The following is a 20,615-nucleotide window of genomic DNA, read 5'->3' on the forward strand; positions in this document are numbered from 1 at the left end:
TTCATTGGTATAACACACAAAATTATTTCAAATTATTTTCAAATGGGTATAATTTAATTTTTAATCCGAAAACCATTGCCAAGTATTATTGTTCAAGAAAGCATGCACAAATTAGACCCATGTACAAAATGACGTCATTCACCTCATGGAAAGCATGGACTTGGAATAGTAGTGCAGTTTGACAAACTGAGGGACATGATTAACCTCTCATTTAAAAGCAAGAAATTTACACTGTATCTAACGCGCAGATTGTAGAGATAGGTCAGTATTGACTTGTGACATTTACAGTTATAATTGTATACACCTTCATGTGTTTAATGATGCATTTCGGCAGTTCAAAGCAAATACAATAGAGAATGGTAACACTCAAAATGACCTGTGATGTTTGACAACTTGGTTTATTGTTTACGCAGTACATCGGTGCTATAGTGGTGTTCAATGAGATCAAACAATCTGGTTAAAACTGGATTATGAATGTCGGATTAAACAGAAATTAAAGTGGGTGAAAAAAAGGGTAAAATACAACTTTGAAACGGATTTTATCTCAGCAAATTCTCAGATTTTAAAACATGTTATTTAGGGATTATGCTTGTCAGATTTTTGGGAGCCATAGCTGATTCGCGATATATTGGACGACGCGATATAACGGAGTGTGATATATTGGAGTTGCAGTGTACCCCCTTTTCTTTGAAAGGGGGCATTAAAATATCATATCCCCCATAATAACAGAAGAAATGCATAACCTGTAATGTGCATGCATAAAATTAAACAAAAATTGTATAAAAGGCTTCAGAATTTATCCCCTGGAAAGATTACAATCAAATTCCCCAGATGTAAGAAAAAATCCAAAGATGAGTGGGTGTTTTTTAACTTACTTCATGTTCCAATAAACATTAACATGCTCAACCCCTGAAAATGTATCAAATCACTTACACATAATACGCAGTATGGCCTGTAGGGTGAACCTCGCCTCTCCGATAGCTCGGAATTTCTCGCTCTCGAAATCAATGTCCGCCAACAGGCCCCAACAGACGGACAGGAAGCTGAAAATCTTGGTCTTCGGCTGCTCGATCATCACCAAGTCCATGGGAATGACTTTGTGTTTGACGAGAATGAACGTGGAATGTAAAACTGGGTCGGTCTCGATGGATTCTCTGTTAAAGTAAAACTTGGCATAAATTATATCATGTGATAGCAATCATTGTATAATTGTACAATTATGGACCAGAGAGCCATTGAATATGATCTGAAAGTCGCTGGTAGAAATATGCAGCCTTTCAATTTACAAACATTTCATTTTGAATGTTCCACTGCTTCATATGGACGTATGTTACCAATAAGGTCTGAACAACTGGAACCAAAGTCAGCTATGCCTATTGTTTATGATAGGACCCCCCCCCCCAACACATCCAACCCCACACCCACCCACCTCCAAACTAAGAAGGCCTAAAGGCCCAATGTCGCTCCCCTGATACATAGTGAAACTTAACCCTTTCAGTGCGGGAACCGAATTTTAAAGGCCTTTGCAAACAGTTTGGATCCAGATGAGACGCTACAGAACATGGCGTCTCATCAGGATCCAAACTGTTTGCTATTCTGATAGTATTCTTTGAAAAAAATAGAAGAAAATGCTAATTTTAGAAATTCTGCAGACGACATTTTAGCAGGCGACAAATTTCCCAGCATGCAAAGGGTTAACTGTAATGTGCAGATTTGGGGATGCTTGTGTACATTCATTACTCTGGTAATGATCAAGATTTATCACTCACTTAATTTGATATTTATTTACCGTGTAACTTTTTTAAATTATAATTATATAAAAATGTTAATAAACTAGTTTAAAGCAACTAAGTAGTGCACCACCATAACATGTTGCACACTGGACACATTTTTTTGAACAACTTTATTGCTGTTTAAGAGAAAAAGGTCATTAACTAAATAATTCTATAAAAATCATGTGACCCCTAGGGCATGGTAAGTTTTGATCCTAGGGACATCATTTGAAGTAGAGGATAACTTAACAGTGTTACACACCAAATAATCAACCCATCACCCATACAGTTTCCAAAAAAAAGTTTTTTTTAAAGTTTTTTACAATATAAGTCTATATACATCATGTGACAAGTGTGGCAAGGTTTGACCCCAAAAGCATGATCTGGACAAATTTATTAGAGGACCACTATGTTACATTCCAAATATTAATGTACTGACCTTTGTGGTTTAGAGATTTTTTTTAAAGTTTTCATTAAAGAACAAGGGCTGTTTGTAAAACATACATGCCCCCCATATGGGCTGTCAGTTGTAGTGGCAGCCATTGAGTGAATACTTTTTTGTCACTGTGACCTTGACCTTTGACGTAGTGATCTGAAAATCAATAGGGGTCATCTGCTAGTCATGATGAATGTACCTATGAAGTTTCATGATCCTAGGCCTAATTATTCTTGATTTTTCATCAGGAAACCATTTTACTGTTTCGTGTCACTGTGACCTTGACCTTTGACCTAGTGACCTGAAAATCAATAGGGGTCATTTGCCAGTCATGATCAATGTAGCTATGAAGTTTCATGATCCTAGGCCTAAGCGTTCTTGAGTTATCATCCGGAAACCATCTGGTGGACAGACCGACCGACCGGCGGACTGACGGACCTACCGACATGTGCAAAACAATATACCCCCTCTTCTTCCAAGGGGGGCATAAAAATGTTTAGCTTGATCGTCCTACATATCCATTGAACCGAATGATTATAACAACTTTGAAAGAAGTTCAACCGATGATCATTCCTATGATGTTTTGTAAAAATGGGTAAACAGTTTTAGGAGGAGAATTTTTTTGAAGAAAATATTAATACACCTCAAGCCCACACTGACATACCACATTATTGTTTCCTAAAATCTTCCTATGAGAAATTATGTTCCCAGGTGAGCTAAAAAAAACACATCTTAAACAGCCCACTGAATACTAACCAAAAATTAACCCTTTCCCAGTCAGAAGCTAAGTGAAAATGTCTATGTGCAAACAGCATAAAACCAGAACAGCCTGCCAGTAACTCGCAGTCTGTTCAGGTAGTATTTTGTTTGCTGCTCATCAGTATCTAAGGGTAGGAAATAAGGCCTTTAAAATTTGAATCTTGTAAGAAAGGTTTTAAATTAAATGTAACTTTCTGAGAGACTATAAGTGTGTCAAAATACGTAACTAAATGGTAAAGGGTTAATCATAAGCCATGCAATAAAACTGGAAAAATACAAAGTAATAATCTTGAAAACATTTTACACTTAAGGTCCCTTAAAGACAAATGTGTTTGTGGCGGATAGACTTGTAATCTGTATATGGGTCAAACAGTATGGCAATGCCCGGTAACAATTGTGCAGTTAAAAGTTACCTTGACAATCAATCAGTGTAATAAAAAGAAAGTTTCCTAACCATATGTTCTACATTCTAATCAACAAATACATAAATGAGGTCACTTGATATAACAGATACAATTCAAAGTCCTCATTCTTATTTGATAACTCTACATCATTTATGAGAACATTCAATTGAAATCTCGGTCTAAATGTACCATCACATTTAGTACATTCACTCCACAAAATAAATACTGCTTACTTGAGCAAAGTGTTTATTATTCACATAAAAGTCAAACATCCATGGCCTATAATGATCGCTTTTGTAGTAAATGTACATGTAAATATATGTGTTATGCACTCCATAAATAATATAATTAATTGTTAACTTTGTTTAAAAATATACATGGAAACAACTTTTAAATTATTATAACAATATAAACAAAATTGTGTAAGAAAATTATACGAAATGCTTTGAGGTAATTTCTTAACTTGAACAAAAAATGTCTTTGTTCTTTTAGTAGCTTGAATTCAGTTGGTTTCTTATATTTTTGAAAATTCAGCAGCCAAATCCACTGGCTATTAAACATTGACAAAAAGGTTTCATATTATGACAATTGTTTTGGTGGAATAAAGCAAATTAAAATGCATGAAACGAACACAAACTGCAAACTTAAAAAGTTATTTGTCTTTAAAACTCGTGTGATTTAACTTAATGGACAAAAGAAACCTGTTCAGGTTTTATGCTGGTTGCTGCTCATCAGTATCTTTAGGTTGAAAATGAAGCCTTTCAAACTTGATTCTAGTAAAGAAAGTGTTTAATTTAATAAGATTTTCTAAGGGACTACAAATGCATCAATGTGCTTTTATAAGGGGTAAAGGGTTAACACTGGATAGGCCTCCATTTATGACTGCTTATTATCTTCCCTAACCCTAATCCTATCACTCTTATGCTCACCCTAACCATCTAACCCTATCCCTAGCCGTAACTCTAACCCTTTCCCTCTAACCATTACCCTATCCCTCTAACCGTAGGGTTATATTATCTTCCCTTTCCCTCACACTGACTGTTTTAATTGCCAATAAAACAGCGACGGAAGCTGTTGAGCTTCACTGCATAGCAATTACAGAACAGTTTTAGAGCTGTTAACAAAATTCTACACTTTCATATGGCAACCATGCATATGGCTACGTTCAAGGGCACATAACATAGAAACAAGTGGATCATTGCATTTCAAAATTGTATCTTGCACATTTACACTTCATGTTGATGACATATTTTCAAGTGTCAATTAACAGGGTTCATACAGATTTTCTCCAATGAAATTCAAGCACTTTTCAAGGGAAAAAAACCCAAATTCAAGCACTTTTTTAGTCTGACCTACTGAAAACTGTATATTATTCTGTGGCCAATACTGACAATATTTTCGCTAAATTGGTCTCTTCTTGCCTAACATTCTATGTGAATTTCAACAGTCTGCACTACCCTGCTACAGTAACAACTGTTTAATCAAAAGTAAGATATTTCATTATGATATAGTCATTGACCAAGGCATTATACAGTCGAAACTGACCTAACGGCCACCTGAATTTACCGGTCACCTGCAGACAACGGTCAGTCTGGAATCCCCCCGACGAAAAACACTCTATATTACACTTGAATTCAACGGCCACCTGTCCATAACGGCCAACGGCCACTACATTCCACTCCGAAATTCATGTTTGACCTGAAATCAACGGTCACGCGTCAGTCGTCTCGAGTCGCGAAAATTAAAAACACAGCACATCATGTGTCCGTTTTTTTGCGGTAAAAGCGTCTGATAGCGGTAGTTGTCTTTGATATTATAAAAGCGGCCCGCTGCGAGTAAACAAACAATTTGTGCATCCATGACCGGTATGTACAATTGTTTCACCATTAATTATTGAATTTTCATTTTGATTGCTTTAAAAGACTAATTGTCTGCAACTCATTTTGCTACCAGTTGTTTATTAAAAATATATTTTATATTCGTTTTTTTACATGACTAACCCACTCCTCTAAGCCGAAATGATCCGTAAAACAAAATTGTGCCTTTGTGTCGTATGAACGAATCTGCACTAAAACTAAATTTAGGTTCACATCGTACATGCATGATCAGTTGTTTAACGAAAAGACGGTTGATATTCAAATGCATTTTTTTCTCTCTCCGGGATGGTGTTTTAGTATGTTGATGCTGAATTAACAAATATAAGTGTACATTGTATATGTAGTGAAAATACCAAAAATAAACAACGGTTGCGATAGGCAGCTATAAACTGTTAGATGCCCATAATATCACTTTAAACAGGTGACATTAACAATAACAATGTGTATTAATAGCAATTATCGTCTGCATGCATAACGCATTAGCGCGTGACAAAGTCAATTGATCTGTATCGCTGATTAAGTGTTAAAACAACATTAAGCTGGCGAGTGTTTTGATAAGAAAGCGATAAGAGGATTAGTGATCAGCTTTAATGGCAAAACATGGACTGATTTGCAACATTTAAAGCATCTGAAAGCGGTAATTGTCTATGATATTATAAAAGCGGCCCGCTGCGAGTAAACAAATTATAAGGTGTTGAGAAGGTTTCTTTTCCGGGGATAATTGTGGGTGTATCTTCTAAAGAAAATTTATCAGAGTTTATGACTTGTTGAAAGTAATTATCGCTAAATTAAATGACCGCTATTTCTTTGAATTAGAACGGTACAATTACACCGTACTATCGGTTTATGACACCGAATCCGCCTTTTCGACTTTTACGGACGTGACGTCAACGGAACGTGACAAGCTTTATTTACTGAATTAATGAGATGCACGAGAAAACAATTATACCAGCGTTGATAAAGTCATTGTTTAATTTAACATTATGAAATTAAATCAGTCTAAAATATATCATTCTCTGTTATTCAATGTACACGCGTAAGTTAATGCTATTAACGCTATTATTATGCTTTGTTAATGCAATGAGCATTTGCTTTACACTGTATGCAAACGATTGGGTGGGGTAACGACGTAGTAATACTACCAACTGACCAACCTTCTTAAAATTGTGATCCGAATTCAACGGTCACCTGTGGACAACGGTCACTTTGATCATTTCCCTTGACTGACCGCTGAATTCAGGTTTGACTGTACATACCAAAAAAAAACTGTTATTTGTATTGAATATCATTATGTATTCTAAATGTTCATAACAGATATTCCAGTGGTATAATATAGCTGCTACAAAATGTTAAAGACAATTATGCATCTGATAAAAATTAATTCTGAAGTAAAAATAGAAAACTACAAATGTACAGAATCTCGCAACGGCAATATAAAATGCCATGTATTAATTGAGGCTTGTTAAAATTATACTTATTAAGTAATTTTCTACAGCAGGTACACATGTACATGTGAAATCTGTTAAAGATGCAATAGTGTACTGTATATGTTCAGACTAAAAGTCTGCACTCATTTAAACAGATTGCAGTTTCTTCACAGTATCATCTAATTTATTTGACAATAAGTCAAGTGCAACTTTTTTGTCTTGCAGAACAGTCAACTCGCCAATAGGGGGTCACACCAATAAGGGGTCACTATCATGAAAAAGTATAATAAAAACAAAAACAATTGTTGCATAGTGTGATCCCTTGGATAAATGTACAATTTTACAAATTTGTGAAAAGATGCTCAAACTGTTGATTTGACAGGGGAGATAATGCTGTAAACAGTGATCCTTTATTGGCGATAGTGAGTGATTTTGTGTACATCATTTCATTATAGGTAATGTTTATTTATTTTCAATGAAACTTTTTTTAAACTGAAATATGGTTAAATGACAGCGTTATAAACTGTTTATTTTTTATTTTTTGTGATCATATGATATTTTTTCAATGTCGTACTTTCATTGGTCATTTTTGCAAAAAATCAGAAGTGTACTGCGGCAAAATAATAATACAGAAAAATGATATAATAGTATTTATTTTTACATCTTGTCATATATATACAAAAGCAAAAAGACCACAATTCTAACGGAAATATTTAACGTTTTTTGGCATGTGATTCTCTATTGGCAAGTTGATAGTACGTCTGAATGAACTGGGTTAACCAAATGAATTTGCTTCACAGACAAACTGCATTTTAGGTGGCTTTTTAACGCCGATTCCCCCATTCTGTCGATCTCTATACCTGTTCTGCGTTCTTTACAATATGCGTTGACTTTAAAATCGGCATTGTCAACAACCTTAGTGTACTTCAAAAGCCACCCTTTCTGAAAAATGCACTTATTTGCTGGCATATTTCAACTTGTCAGCACCGTAATGGCATAATTTGTACAACAAAAACCGAAGTAGACCAATTGGCGGAAGATAAGTAGTAGTTGCCTCCCGTACGTTCTAAAACCCAAACTAATCCAGTACCTGCCAGTATGAATAGATCGGAACCGTCATAAATCGTGAAATAAACTACGACTTCCGACTCACGGAAATTAAATATTTTTATCCGTTTTTCAAGCACTTTTCCAGCCAAATTCAAGCACTTTCTAAGCACTTTTCAAGGCTATGGTTGTAAATAAGCACTTTTAAGCACTCCAGATCGTTTTTAAGCACTTTTCGAGATAAACCTTGATTTCTAAGCACTTTTCAAGGTCTGTGCGAACCCTGAAATTTAAATACCTTGAGAAAAAGGAAGTAGTTTGATCCACAAATTTGTTACATAACATGCACATTAACCAACACACTAAATGGCCAACCAACCGCACAACTGACCTAGTGACTCCAATATGGAGAAATAAACACTGTTTAAGGAAGAATAAACAAGAGGGCCATGATGGCCCTTTATCGCTCCACTGAAAAAAGGCTGAAACAAATATTCTCTGCACATTCAAATACTTAAATATAGGCCCTATTTAAGAACATGTACACTTTTGTGACCCCCTGGGCTTGGTCAAATTAAACCCCAGGGGCATAATTTGAGCAAACTTTGTAGAGGACTACTATATCTCACTACATGTACATAAAATATGGTAGCCCTTGGTCCTAGAGTTAAGGACAAGAATATTTTAAAAGTTTTCACAAAATAAGCAAGATATAAGCGTATATAATGTTCAATTTTGTGACCCGCGGGTCAAGGTCAAATTTGACCCAAAGGGCATCATTTGAACAAACTTGGTAGAGGACTATAAGATGTTACTGCATACCAAATTTGGTAGCCATAGTCTGAATGGTTTTCGACAATAAGATTTTTTAAGATTTCACAAAATAGGCGCTTTACAAGCGTTTATTCAATTTTGTGACCCCCCAGGGCAAGGTCAAATGTGACCCCAGAGGCATTATTTGAACAAATTTGGTAGAGGTTTATTAGATGTCACTACATTCCAAATTTGGTAGCCCTAGGCCCAATGGTTATGGACAGAAAGATTTTTAAAGTTTTCACAAAAAAGGCCCCATATAAGCGTATGTTCAGTTTTGTGACCCCCCGGGCAGGGTCAAATTTGACCCCAGGGGCATAATTTGAACAAACTTGGTAGAGAACTATTAGCCGTCACTACATACCAAATTTGGGAGCCCTATGCCTTATGGTTAAGGACAAAAAGATTTTGAAAGTTTTCACAAAATAGGCACTATATAAGCATATAATCGATTTTGTGGCCTTCAGGGCAGGGTCAAATTTGACTACTGGGGCATAATTTGAACAAACTAAGTGGAGGACTATACAATGTCACTACATACCAAATTGTGTAGCCCTAGGCCTAATGGTTATGGACAAGAAATTTTTGAAAGTTTACACAAAATAGGCTTTATATAAGCATATGTTCAATTTTGTGACCCCCGGGGCAGGTTCAAATTTGACCCCAGGGATAAAATTTGAACACATTTGGTAGAGGACTATAAGATGTCACTACATACCAAATTTGATAGCCCTCGGCTGGATGGTTATGGACAGAAGATTTTTGAAGTTTTAACAAAATAGGCCTTATATAAGCATATGTTCAATTTTGTGATCCCCCGGGGCAGGGTCAAATTTGACCCCAGGGGCATAATTTGAACAAACTTGGTAGAGAACTATAAGATTTCACTACATACCAAAGTTGGTAGCCCTTTCACATAATAGTCCTAATAAAAGCATATGTTCAATTTTGTGACCCCCAGGGCAGGGTCAAATTTGACCCCAGGGGCATAATTTGAAGAAATTTGGTAGAGGACTATTAGATATCTCTACATACCAAATTTATTAGCCCTCGTCTGGATGGTTATGGATGAGAAAATTTTGAAAGTTTTCACAAAATAGGCCTTATATAAGCTTATGTTCAATTTTGTGACCCCCGGGGCAGGGTCAAATTTGACCCCAGGGGCATAATTTGAAGAAATTTGGTAGAGGACTATTAGATGTCTCTGCATGCCAAATTTGATAGCACTAGGCCTTATGGTTATGGTTGAGAAAATTTTGAAAGTTTTCACAAAATAGGCCTTATATAAGCATATGTTCAATTTTGTGACCCCTGGGGCAGGGTCAAACTTGACCCCAGGGGCATAATTTGAAGAAATTTGGTAGAGGACTATTAGATGTCTCTACATACCAAATTTGAAAGCCCTAGGCCTAATGGTTATGGGTGAGAAAATTTTGAAAGTTTTCACAATATAGGCCTTATATATGCATATGTTCACTTTTGTGAACCTCGGGGCAGGGTCAAATTTGACCCTAGGGGCATAATTTGAAGAAATTTGGTAGAGGACTATAATTGTCTCTACATACCAAATTTGATAGACCTAGGCCCAATGGTTATGGACAAAAAGATTTTGAAAGTTTTCACAAAATAGGCTTTATATAAGCATATGTTCAATTTTGTGACCCCCGGGGCAGGGTCAAATTTGACCCCAGGGGCATAATTTGAAGAAATTTGGTAGAGGACTATTAGATGTCTCTACATACCAAATTTGATAGCAATAGGCCCAATGGTTATGGACGAGAAAATTTTGAAAGTTTTCACAATATAGGCCTTATATAAGCATATGTTCAATTTTGTGACCCTCGGGGCAGGGTCAAATTTGACCCTAGGGGCATAATTTGAAGAAATTTGGTAGAGGACTATAAGTTGTCTCTACATACCAAATTTGATAGACCTAGGCCCAATGGTTATGGACAAAAAGATTTTGAACGTTTTCACAAAATAGGCTTTATATAAGCATATGTTCAATTTTGTGACCCCCGGGGCAGGGTTAAATTTGACCCCAGGGGCATAATTTGAACAAATTTGAAAGAGGTTCACCCCAAGAACATTCCTGAGAAATTTCATCAGAATTGGACCAGAAGTTTAGGAGAAGATTTTTTTTAAGGAAAAGTTAACGCACGCACGCAAGCACACACGCACGACAAACACAGGACCATGACAAAAGCCCGGCTGGCCTCTGGCCAGTGGAGCTAAAATGAAATGACTTAAAGTATAACAAGGGCTGTTTGTAAAACATGCATGCCCCCCATATGGGCTCTCAGTTGTAGTGACAGCCATTTTGTAAATATGTTTTTTGTCACTGTGACCTTGACCTTTGACCTAGTGACCTGAAAATCAATAGGGGTCATCTGCGAGTCATGATCAATGTACCTATGAAGTTTCATGATCCTAGCCATAAGCTTTCTTGAGTTATCATCAGGAAACCATTTGACTATTTCGGGTCACTTTGACCTTGACCTTTGACCTAGTGACCTGAAAATCAATGGGGGTCATCTGCCAGTCGTGATCAATGTACTTATCAAGTTTCATGATCCTAGGCATAAGCGTTCTTGAGTTATCATCCGGAAACCATTTTACTATTTCGGGTCAAAGTGACCTTGACCTTTGATCTAGTGACCTCAAAATCAATAGGGGTCATCTGCGAGTCATGATCAATGTACCTATCAAGTTTCATGATCCTAGGCATAAGCCTTCTTGAGTTATCATCCGGAAACCATTTTACTATTTCGGGTCACCGTGACCTTTACCTTTGACCTAGTGACCTGAAAATCTATAGAGGTCATCTGCTAGTCATGATCTATCTACCTATTAAGTTTCATGATCCTAGGCATAAGCGTTCTTGAATTATCATCCGGAAACCATTGTACTATTTCGGGTCACTGTGACATTGACCTTTGACCTAGTGACCTGAAAATCAATAGAGGTCATCTGCTAGTCATGATCAATCTACCTATTAAGTTTCATGATCCTAGGCATAAGCGTTCTTGAGTTATCATCCAAAAACCATTTTACTATTTCGGGTCACCGTGACCTTGACCTTTGACCTAGTGACCTCAAAATCAATAGGGGTCATCTGCGAGTCATGATCAATGTACCTATGAAGTTTCATGATCCTAGGCCCAAGCGTTCTTGAGTTATCGTCTGACAACCACCTGGTGGACGGACCGACAGACCGACATGAGCAAAGCAATATACCCCCTCTTCTTTGAAGGGGGGCATAAAAAGGGGAATCATTTTTTTTCAATTTAAAGTATCACAGGAAATGGTGTGTTAAAGTTTTAAGTACCTGGTAAGTTCAACACTTGAATTTATTGTATTTGCTAAGATTGCTTGATACCCATTGAAATGTATCCCGTCAGAATGAAATGAAGTGTATGCAGTTAAGTATAACGTCAAAACTTTTGCATGTTTTCATATAACTAATGTTGTTGTTTTTTTACCTAAGTTTTGCATGGCCAAATGCATCATGACAAAAACAAGATGTGTTTGTGAAACACAATGTCACAATACAACATTTACTGGTTCTGCCCAGAAAACAAAATGGTGATTAAATAAGACATTGGTTTTTAATTCAATGGAGCTAACAATTAACAAGGTTTACACTCATCTGATGCGCGCCATTTTGTGGGCGGGTAAAAACAAACAAGCCTACTCACCCAGCAGAATAGTTGATGGCACAGGCCAGGGCGTTACCAGAGCCGCCTGGGACACAGCCAATGGGAATCTTCATTGCGTCCTCCCAGTCACTGCGACCCATCAATCCATTCACAACCTGTAATATAATTGACAATTGAGCCTTGCTCTGGGAAAATGGGGTTTAATGCATGTACGTAAAATGTCATCCAAGATAAGTCTATGCAGTCCTCACAGACTAATAAGGGACGACACTTTCTGCTAAAACACTTAGAAGATGCTCCTTCCACAGAAAAACACCATTAAAGTTGATAATGTCATGTGCACACGGTGATCTGGCGCGACACTTTATGCACATGCATAAGCCCAGTAGGATCTGGCGCGACACTTTATGCACATGCATAAGCCCAGGGTGATCTGGTGCGACACTTTATGCACATTTGATAATGTCATGTGCACAGGGTGATCTGGCGCGACACTTTATGCACATGTGATAATGTCATGTGCACAGGGTGATCTGGCGCGACACTTTATGCAAATGTGATAATGTCATGTGCACAGGGTGATCTTGCGCGACACTTTATGCACATGTGATAATGTCATGTGCACAGGGTGATCTGGCGCAACACTTTATGCACATGTGATAATGTCATGTGCACAGGGTGATCTGGCACGACACATTATGCACATGTGATAATGTCATGTGCACAGGGTGATCTGGCGCGACACTTTATGCACATGTGATAATGTCATGTGCACAGGGTGATCTGGCGCGACACTTTATGCACATGTGATAATGTCATGTGCACAGGGTGATCTGGCGCGACACTTTATGCACATGTGATAATGTCATGTGCACAGGGTGATCTGGCGCGACACTTTATGCACATGTGATAATGTCATGTGCACAGGGTGATCTGGCGCGACACTTTACGCACATGTGATAATGTCATGTGCACAGGGTGATCTGGCGCGACACTTTATGCTGCATAAGCCCAGTTTTCCCACAGAGACGCTCAATTATTGTCTAAAGGGTTATTGATTTTTAGCTGATATACACTGGATATTTTTTTAATATATATCTGAGCATATTCTATGTCTCAATTCTGGTTTTAAATTGGACTACCAATATACCGGTTATCTTTAATGGAATATTATATTTATCTTAAGCTCAGAGTTCACCTTTAACATTCAACAAACTTAAACATGTGAGTTTGATTGGTGTTAACCCTAGCACACAGAGAGGCTCTCCTACAGATAATTCGGTTTCCCACCTACATGTAAGTACAAGATAACATCAACTTTTCATAATGTTCTTTAAACAAGACTATTGTCAAGCAAAATGGTCCCCTACCGGTGAAACTCCACCATTGTCTATTATTTTTTTTTTTGCCATAGCAACCAGAATTTTTGACGTAGGAACAAAATGAAATGGTGTGCATAATCTCCATATTACCATTTTCCATGTTTCAAGTTTCATGAAAAAATATGAAGAACTTGTACAGTTATTGCAGGATCCAGAAAAGTGTGACAGTCTGACTGATGGACACACAGAGCGCAAACCATAAGTCCCCTCCGGTATGGGACAATAAAATAGCTGAAATTGTTCTGGTTCACAATCTGTGTGAATCTCTTGTAATTTAATAATGTCAAAGTGCTCAGCCACACTCCAGGTCCCCATATAATGGATCTTTTGCAAGCAAAAAAACGAATTCATTAATTTGAAAATACAAACACAATCTTGAACATCTGACACCACTAAACATCAAATACCTGTTTATCTAGGCTTTGATGTCATTAGATTGGATACCAACTCTATTAACTGTTTGTTTTGATGTTTACTTGTAGTTGTACTTAACATTACATGAGAAATTGATGTTCATCAAATACATTTTTGCAATTTATTTCATGTACAGAGACAGAATGACCAGTTGCGAAATTTAAAGATTTATATACCAGTAAACTACCATTATTACCTATGCAGTCACACGAATTATCATTTCTTAAGTGTTAAAAACAACCCCGACCGCTTGCAAACAACACTGTCACTTATCAACTGTTTTTCACGCTTCACTGCATGCCATAGTAAGCCGCGAAATATAGGGTGATATACTAGGTAGAACCGTTTTTTTGCTTAAGTATGAAGATTATAACATGTCATTTAGTGATCATGCTCGTCGGATTTTTGGGGGCCTCGGATTTTGGGGAGCTATAGCCAAAGCGTGATATATTGAACAGCGCGATATACCGGTCCCCGATATATGGGCGTTGCAGTGTATAACCCTAATAAAAATCAAGTATTAAGATTTTTAGACTTTAAGGTACAAATGTACTTCAGGGGAATTTAAAATAAGAGCAAATACATATACAAGCAACTAAAAGGCTGTTAAGTTTATTGAGCAGAGCTTAAGGGGATATACAATTGTGTCTTGTTCTATTAAAACTGGGCTTAACACATGTGCGTAAAGTGCCATCCCAGATTAGCCTGTGCAGTCTGCACAGGCTAATCAGGGACAACACTTTCCGCTTTTATGGTATTTTTAGTTTGAAGGAAGTCCCTTCTTACCGAAAATCAAGTTTAAGCGGAAAGTGTCGTCCCTGATAAGCCTGTGCAGACTGCACAGGCTAATCTGGGACGGCACTTTACACACATGCATTATGCCCAGTTTTGTCAGAACAAGACACAATTGATACAGCCCACGGAGGGCCACGAGTGACAAGAAGCATATGCTGACCATTACCTCATATATCAGCCCATCACCGGACACGATAACAACGCCATTGTAGTCTTCACGCTTAAATGACTTCATAAGCTTTGTGCCATGACCTGCATATTCTGAATAAACAATCAATAATCAGCATCAAAACCGACAATGAATTAATTCTAGTATAAATAGGGATAAAAAATTATTAATAAGTTATAGTTAAGAGAAAAACAGTAAGTGTATCTTAAATTATATTAAGTACATTACATAAAGTATTTAACATAATTTAATAATACATTTTTGACATATATTGTTGATATCATAAAAAGAGACTAAGCAAATAATATGAATACATTATGGCCTAGATATAAGCAAGATAAATATTCAGACAAAGTTTCATCAAGATTGAATCATAAATGAGGCCTCTACAGTAAAAACAAGATAACAAGGATTTACTCAGATTTGACCTGAAGACCTTGTTTTGGATGCAAATGACCCAGATTAGAACTGGGCCAATAAAATGAACTCTGCACACAAACAATGCACTCTCCACACAAACAATGCATTCTTCTCACAAACAATGCATTCTACTCACAAACAATGCACTCTCCACACAAACAATAAATTCTTCTCAAACAATGCATTCTTCTCACAGACAATGCACTATCCACACAAACAATGCACTCTCCACACAAACAATGCATTCTACTCACAAACAATGCACTCTCCACACAAACAATGCATTCTCCACACAAACAATGCATATTCCTCACAAACAATGCACTCTCCACACAAACAATGCACTCTCCTCACAAACAATAAATGCACTCTCAACAAAAACAATGCACTCTCCACACAAACAATGCACTCTCCACACAAACAATGCACTCTCCACACAAACAATGCACTCTCCACACAAACAATGTACATTCCACACAAACAATGCATTCCCCACACATACAATGCACATTCCACACAAACAATGCACATTCCACACAAACAATGCACTCTCCACACAAACAATGCACTCTCCACACAATGTACATTCCACACAAACATAGCACTCTCCACACAAACAATGCACTCTCCACACAAACAAAGCACTATCCACACAAACAATGCACATTTCACACAAACAATGCACTCTCCACACAAACCATGCACTCTCCACACAATGCACTCTCCACACAATGTACATTCCACACAAACATAGCACTCTCCACACAAACAATGCACTCTCCACACAAACAAAGCACTATCCACACAAACAATGCACATTTCACACAAACCATGCACTCTCCACACAAACAATGCACTCTCCACACAACCAGCCATACACCTCCCAGCGCCTGTGTGGCAATTTGTGAAAATCACCAGCACATCATATTAAGAATTTAAATGCTGCAACAATATACTGCAGCTTACGCCATTACAAAATTCCCACCTTCCCATCTGCAAAACTAGGCACTGTTTAATGATTCAATGCCTATGAAAAATAATAACAAAATGCTTGAGAAACAATTTAAAAACTTAGCCACAATGGTTTTACAATCCCCGAGGTAATGAGTTTTCATTACAATTTAAGCGATTACATCCCTTCTTTCAGTGCATTCTTTTCAAACCATGGCAACATCAAAATGTTGAACAAATGTTTAGCAGGAAATACACCAGACATGTAAACATTTCAATTGGTTACTTTGCTCCAGCCAAGCCAAATATATTTTTTCCTATTTCTATACTTACCCCTTGCTCAGAGAAAACGGAGAAATGTGGACTGCATAGCTAATCTGGGATGAAACCTCCTGCACATGCATTAAACCCCATTATCCCAGAGTGAGATTTTATATTTGTTTGATATGATTCTGTTGCATCAGCAAAACAAAAATGAACTGCACTTTAGTGCATTTTTAGATCTGTTTGAAACATGAGATGGAAATAAACAAAAAAAGACATTGCAACATTTGAAAATATGGTAGCCTTTTAAATGCAGATGTTAACAAGAGCGGGGACGGCATTGAAAATCCAATTGGAAGATACAGGGAAGTTCCTGCTGAAGTAAATGTTAAATAAACAGTTGACCGAATGAAAATCTAAAAAGCTATAAAAAAAAAAAGTTTTTTTTTTAGATGGTCGCTTAGCAACCGTCTAAGGTGGTTAGTTTAAAATTCAGGTTGATACGCCTTAGCTACTAGAAGCCCAATACCCGCTTACTACGCGTATCTGCGCGAAAAAGAGTTGTATAATTTATGCAAGAGGTTTGAGTTCTCCAATTATATTCTTTCACAAATGGAAACATGATATTAATATCGTGTTAAATGCAATAGTTTCGAACAGTGCTTTTATAGAAAAGAATCAATAAACAATGATCGTATTGTACGTGTCACGGAGGAGATTGTTTATGAATGAATAAAATAGTCCACTTTTTGCAGCGTCTTCATGACGTAGTTTTTTGCCATTCATAATATGAGGCTATTAAAAGATGCGCCTGTCGATATACAAAGGAAAGTCCACGGCCGATAACAACGCAATAGGTTACGCTCTCACATACACCTCAATGACGTAGTATAGGTCGTAAATTGATGCTATTGATAGATTCGGGAAAAAGTTAACGCTTATTTATATTCTCAATTTATAAAACGTTCAACAATAACTTCAGCGATAAAAACAAAAAAATGTTTCATAATCGCTAAACCCAAATATAACAATTTATAATAATAATACGAATGACCTGTTTCGTAACCTCGTTCATGCTACTACAGCGGGTATTTCTGGGAAACGTTCTTAGGTTCTCAACAGATAGCGGCGATCTTTTGTATTTACGGGTGCTAGCAGCGCAATAGTAGAAGGTTAGTAGAAGGTTTAGCTTGTTTATATTCACAGTCCTCAATACATAGACAGTTGGATATGAGTTCATCAATTACTACAGGCATACATGTACTATAGGCTACCTCGAAAATGCTTTATAATCGCTAAAACCGAAAACAACTAAATATATATAAATATATATATATATATATAAATATCTTTTAAAAATGTAGTTGGCGTATACGCTGACTTTGAAATAAAGTTTGCAATTTACTTTTCTAAATAAATAAATACAATTAAACAAAAGTTAAACTATTGTGTTGTGTTTTTCACTTGTAAGTTGCATATTCACCGCATAAAATGTGTGTTAGCATTGTCAAACCACACATTAGTGTGAGTAGATAAAAAATATATTATGGGAGAGCACTTCATATGTGTCCTCATATGCCTTGTTATGAGCATCTTTCTTCACTATCGAAATATATCGTATGTTGATATTTGATTAAAACGCAGTTTTCTTTTGACACATTTAAATCACACGTCAATAGCGCCGTCATGCGAAAATGGGTCTTATGCGTTTCGGCAAGCGTTTGTTAAACCCAGCATGTGCTTTTGCGCAGTCAGGCCATAGGCGATGCTGTTCGCTATAAAATCACTCAATATGTTATGTTTCTCCTAACCAGAAGGAGAGATAGCTGAGTGGGCTATTTATATGATGGGGGCATATGGAACAAGACCCATTTTCGCATGACGAGGGTCATTACAAATCTCATTGCGAATTGAAAATGCCACATTTAACAAGATGTGTTTGTGAAACATAATGTCCCCCTATATGATGTTTGACATTGTAGGATGACCTTGACCTTGTGAAGGATGACCTTGACCTTGACCTTTCACCACTCAAAATGTGCAGCTCCATGAGATACACATGCATGCCAAATATCAAGTTGCTATCTTCAATATTGCAAAAGTATTCATAAAATAAGCGATTTGGGACACATATATTTGACCTCTGACCTTGAAGGATGACCTTGACCTTGACCTTTCACCACTCAAAATGAGCAGCTCCATGAGATGCACATGCATGCCAAATATCAAGTTGCTATCTTCAATATTGCAAAAGTATTCATAAAATGAGCGATTTTGGCCACATATAATTGACCTCTGACCTTGAAGGATGACCTTGACCTTGACCTTTCACCACTCAAAATGTGCAGCTCCATGAGATGCACATGCATGCCAAATATCAAGTTGCTATCTTCAATATAGCAAAAGTTATTGCAAAATGTTAAAGTTGGCGCAAACAGACAGACAGACCAACAGACCAACAGACAGACAGGGCAAAAACAATATGTCCCCCACTACTATAGTGGGGGACATAATAGCAAACTTGTTAATAATGGCAGCCTATCCACACATTAAGGAATGATTTCCAGACGTGCTGACCAAGTACGGCAAACATTGTGGTATGATAACTTAACGATTTTCTCTTATCGTGACACTATACATTTTGTTAATGATTGTTTTCTCATCTTGGAGGCGAAAGTGAAATTCTGCGAGATGGATTGTAACGCGTAATTGTAACAGGGCCACAATTTGTGTTGTTTGAGCATACAGAGAGTAGTCCGGAATTCTTTACACTGAACAGTGCTACATCCTTTGAATTGAGCACATACGCAGTGATGTAGCAGAAATTCAGAGATTGTATCTCGAATCAGCTTATTAAATATTCGAAAATATTCATGCGTGTCTGTTGGCGTTATGTAAAAGTCACTAAGAAGAAAACTGAGTAAAACAGCTACGCCTAAAAGTGCATTAGTGCTCTATACCTATGTTTATGTCAGCGGTGTTGACACCGTGTGAACTGCTCGGGTAACAAGTAAAGCATAAACAGCAATGTTTATATACTTTTATTCCTCCATATACAAGAAACGAAGATTATTGTATATTTTGAATTTGTATATGGTGTCAAAAATCAAAAGTTTTGTACACGGAACTTTCATTATGAATTTATATTCTTGGTGAGATAGTTATTTGATATTAGAAAAAATATTCCTTTAATATGATGGTGACTGCAAATTTTCTTTATATTAAGTTCTCATTACCGTTTTCATCATACTTTCTATGCTTTCAGAACGTCCAAAAAGCATGTTGTTTTTATTTTGTCTAAGTTATTTCTATGAAATAATAAGAATGATAAAAAGTGCACACAAAACTCGACCTGTGCGCTATGACACACACTTTAGAAAGTTGAATGGCGTGTGTTCATTTCAAACTTGCGATTGATTTTGAAAAATGAATTGCGTGTTAAATTATGCAATAGCGAACATCTTCAGTGCCTTCAGCGCTTTGATTACTATAAGTACACGTACATGAATTAAGAAGTGGTGAAATATTGCAAACCATCCTATATCAATTGGAAAATCATATATCAAGGGAGCTTGCTATTTTGCGAGCAAGTAAATGCCCAGATGTTAATGTTCTTTGTGATTGGCTAGACATTTATGTATGCTCATTTTTTGTTATTATTCTGGTTTTGTTAATATTCAATTACACTGTTACGATCCCTTCATTTTCAATTAAGCAGAAAGGAACAATTCTTTGTTGTTGTTGTGTGGTTGTTTTGTTATATTTACCAACTGTGTTACATACGCAAAATATTAAATGCACGCTATATTTTGGAGCACACGCTCTGACGCTTTTAATCCTTTTTCAAATTATTCAAATAATTTCAAATAATATGCAAAATAATTTGCAGATTATTATCAAAATACTATAATTTGACTCCCTCTCTTTCCACCCAAAATTGCAAGGTAAATGTTTGCTGTCAAAAAGTTAAATGATATTACAGCCCTTAAAAAAAATCAACAGTCTTCTGCAAAAAACAAGCCAATT

General features: G+C 36.7%; 1 protein-coding gene across 1 annotated transcript in view; it reads right to left on the bottom strand.

Moving 5' to 3' along the window:
* The window catches only part of LOC127868476 (sphingosine kinase 2-like), a 57,128-nt gene that overhangs the window by 16,047 nt on the left and 20,466 nt on the right, over positions 1–20,615 (bottom strand). Inside the window, exons 3-5 of the mRNA XM_052410294.1 lie at positions 14,952–15,046; positions 12,234–12,349; positions 934–1,154 (exon numbers count right to left, since the gene is read on the bottom strand). Of these exons, the coding sequence (XP_052266254.1) occupies positions 934–1,154; positions 12,234–12,349; positions 14,952–15,046 (432 nt within the window). The remainder of the gene's footprint in view (positions 1–933; positions 1,155–12,233; positions 12,350–14,951; positions 15,047–20,615) is intronic.

The sequence above is a fragment of the Dreissena polymorpha genome, chromosome 2 (genome assembly GCF_020536995.1).
Source record: "Dreissena polymorpha isolate Duluth1 chromosome 2, UMN_Dpol_1.0, whole genome shotgun sequence".
NCBI classification, from domain to species: domain Eukaryota; kingdom Metazoa; phylum Mollusca; class Bivalvia; order Myida; family Dreissenidae; genus Dreissena; species Dreissena polymorpha.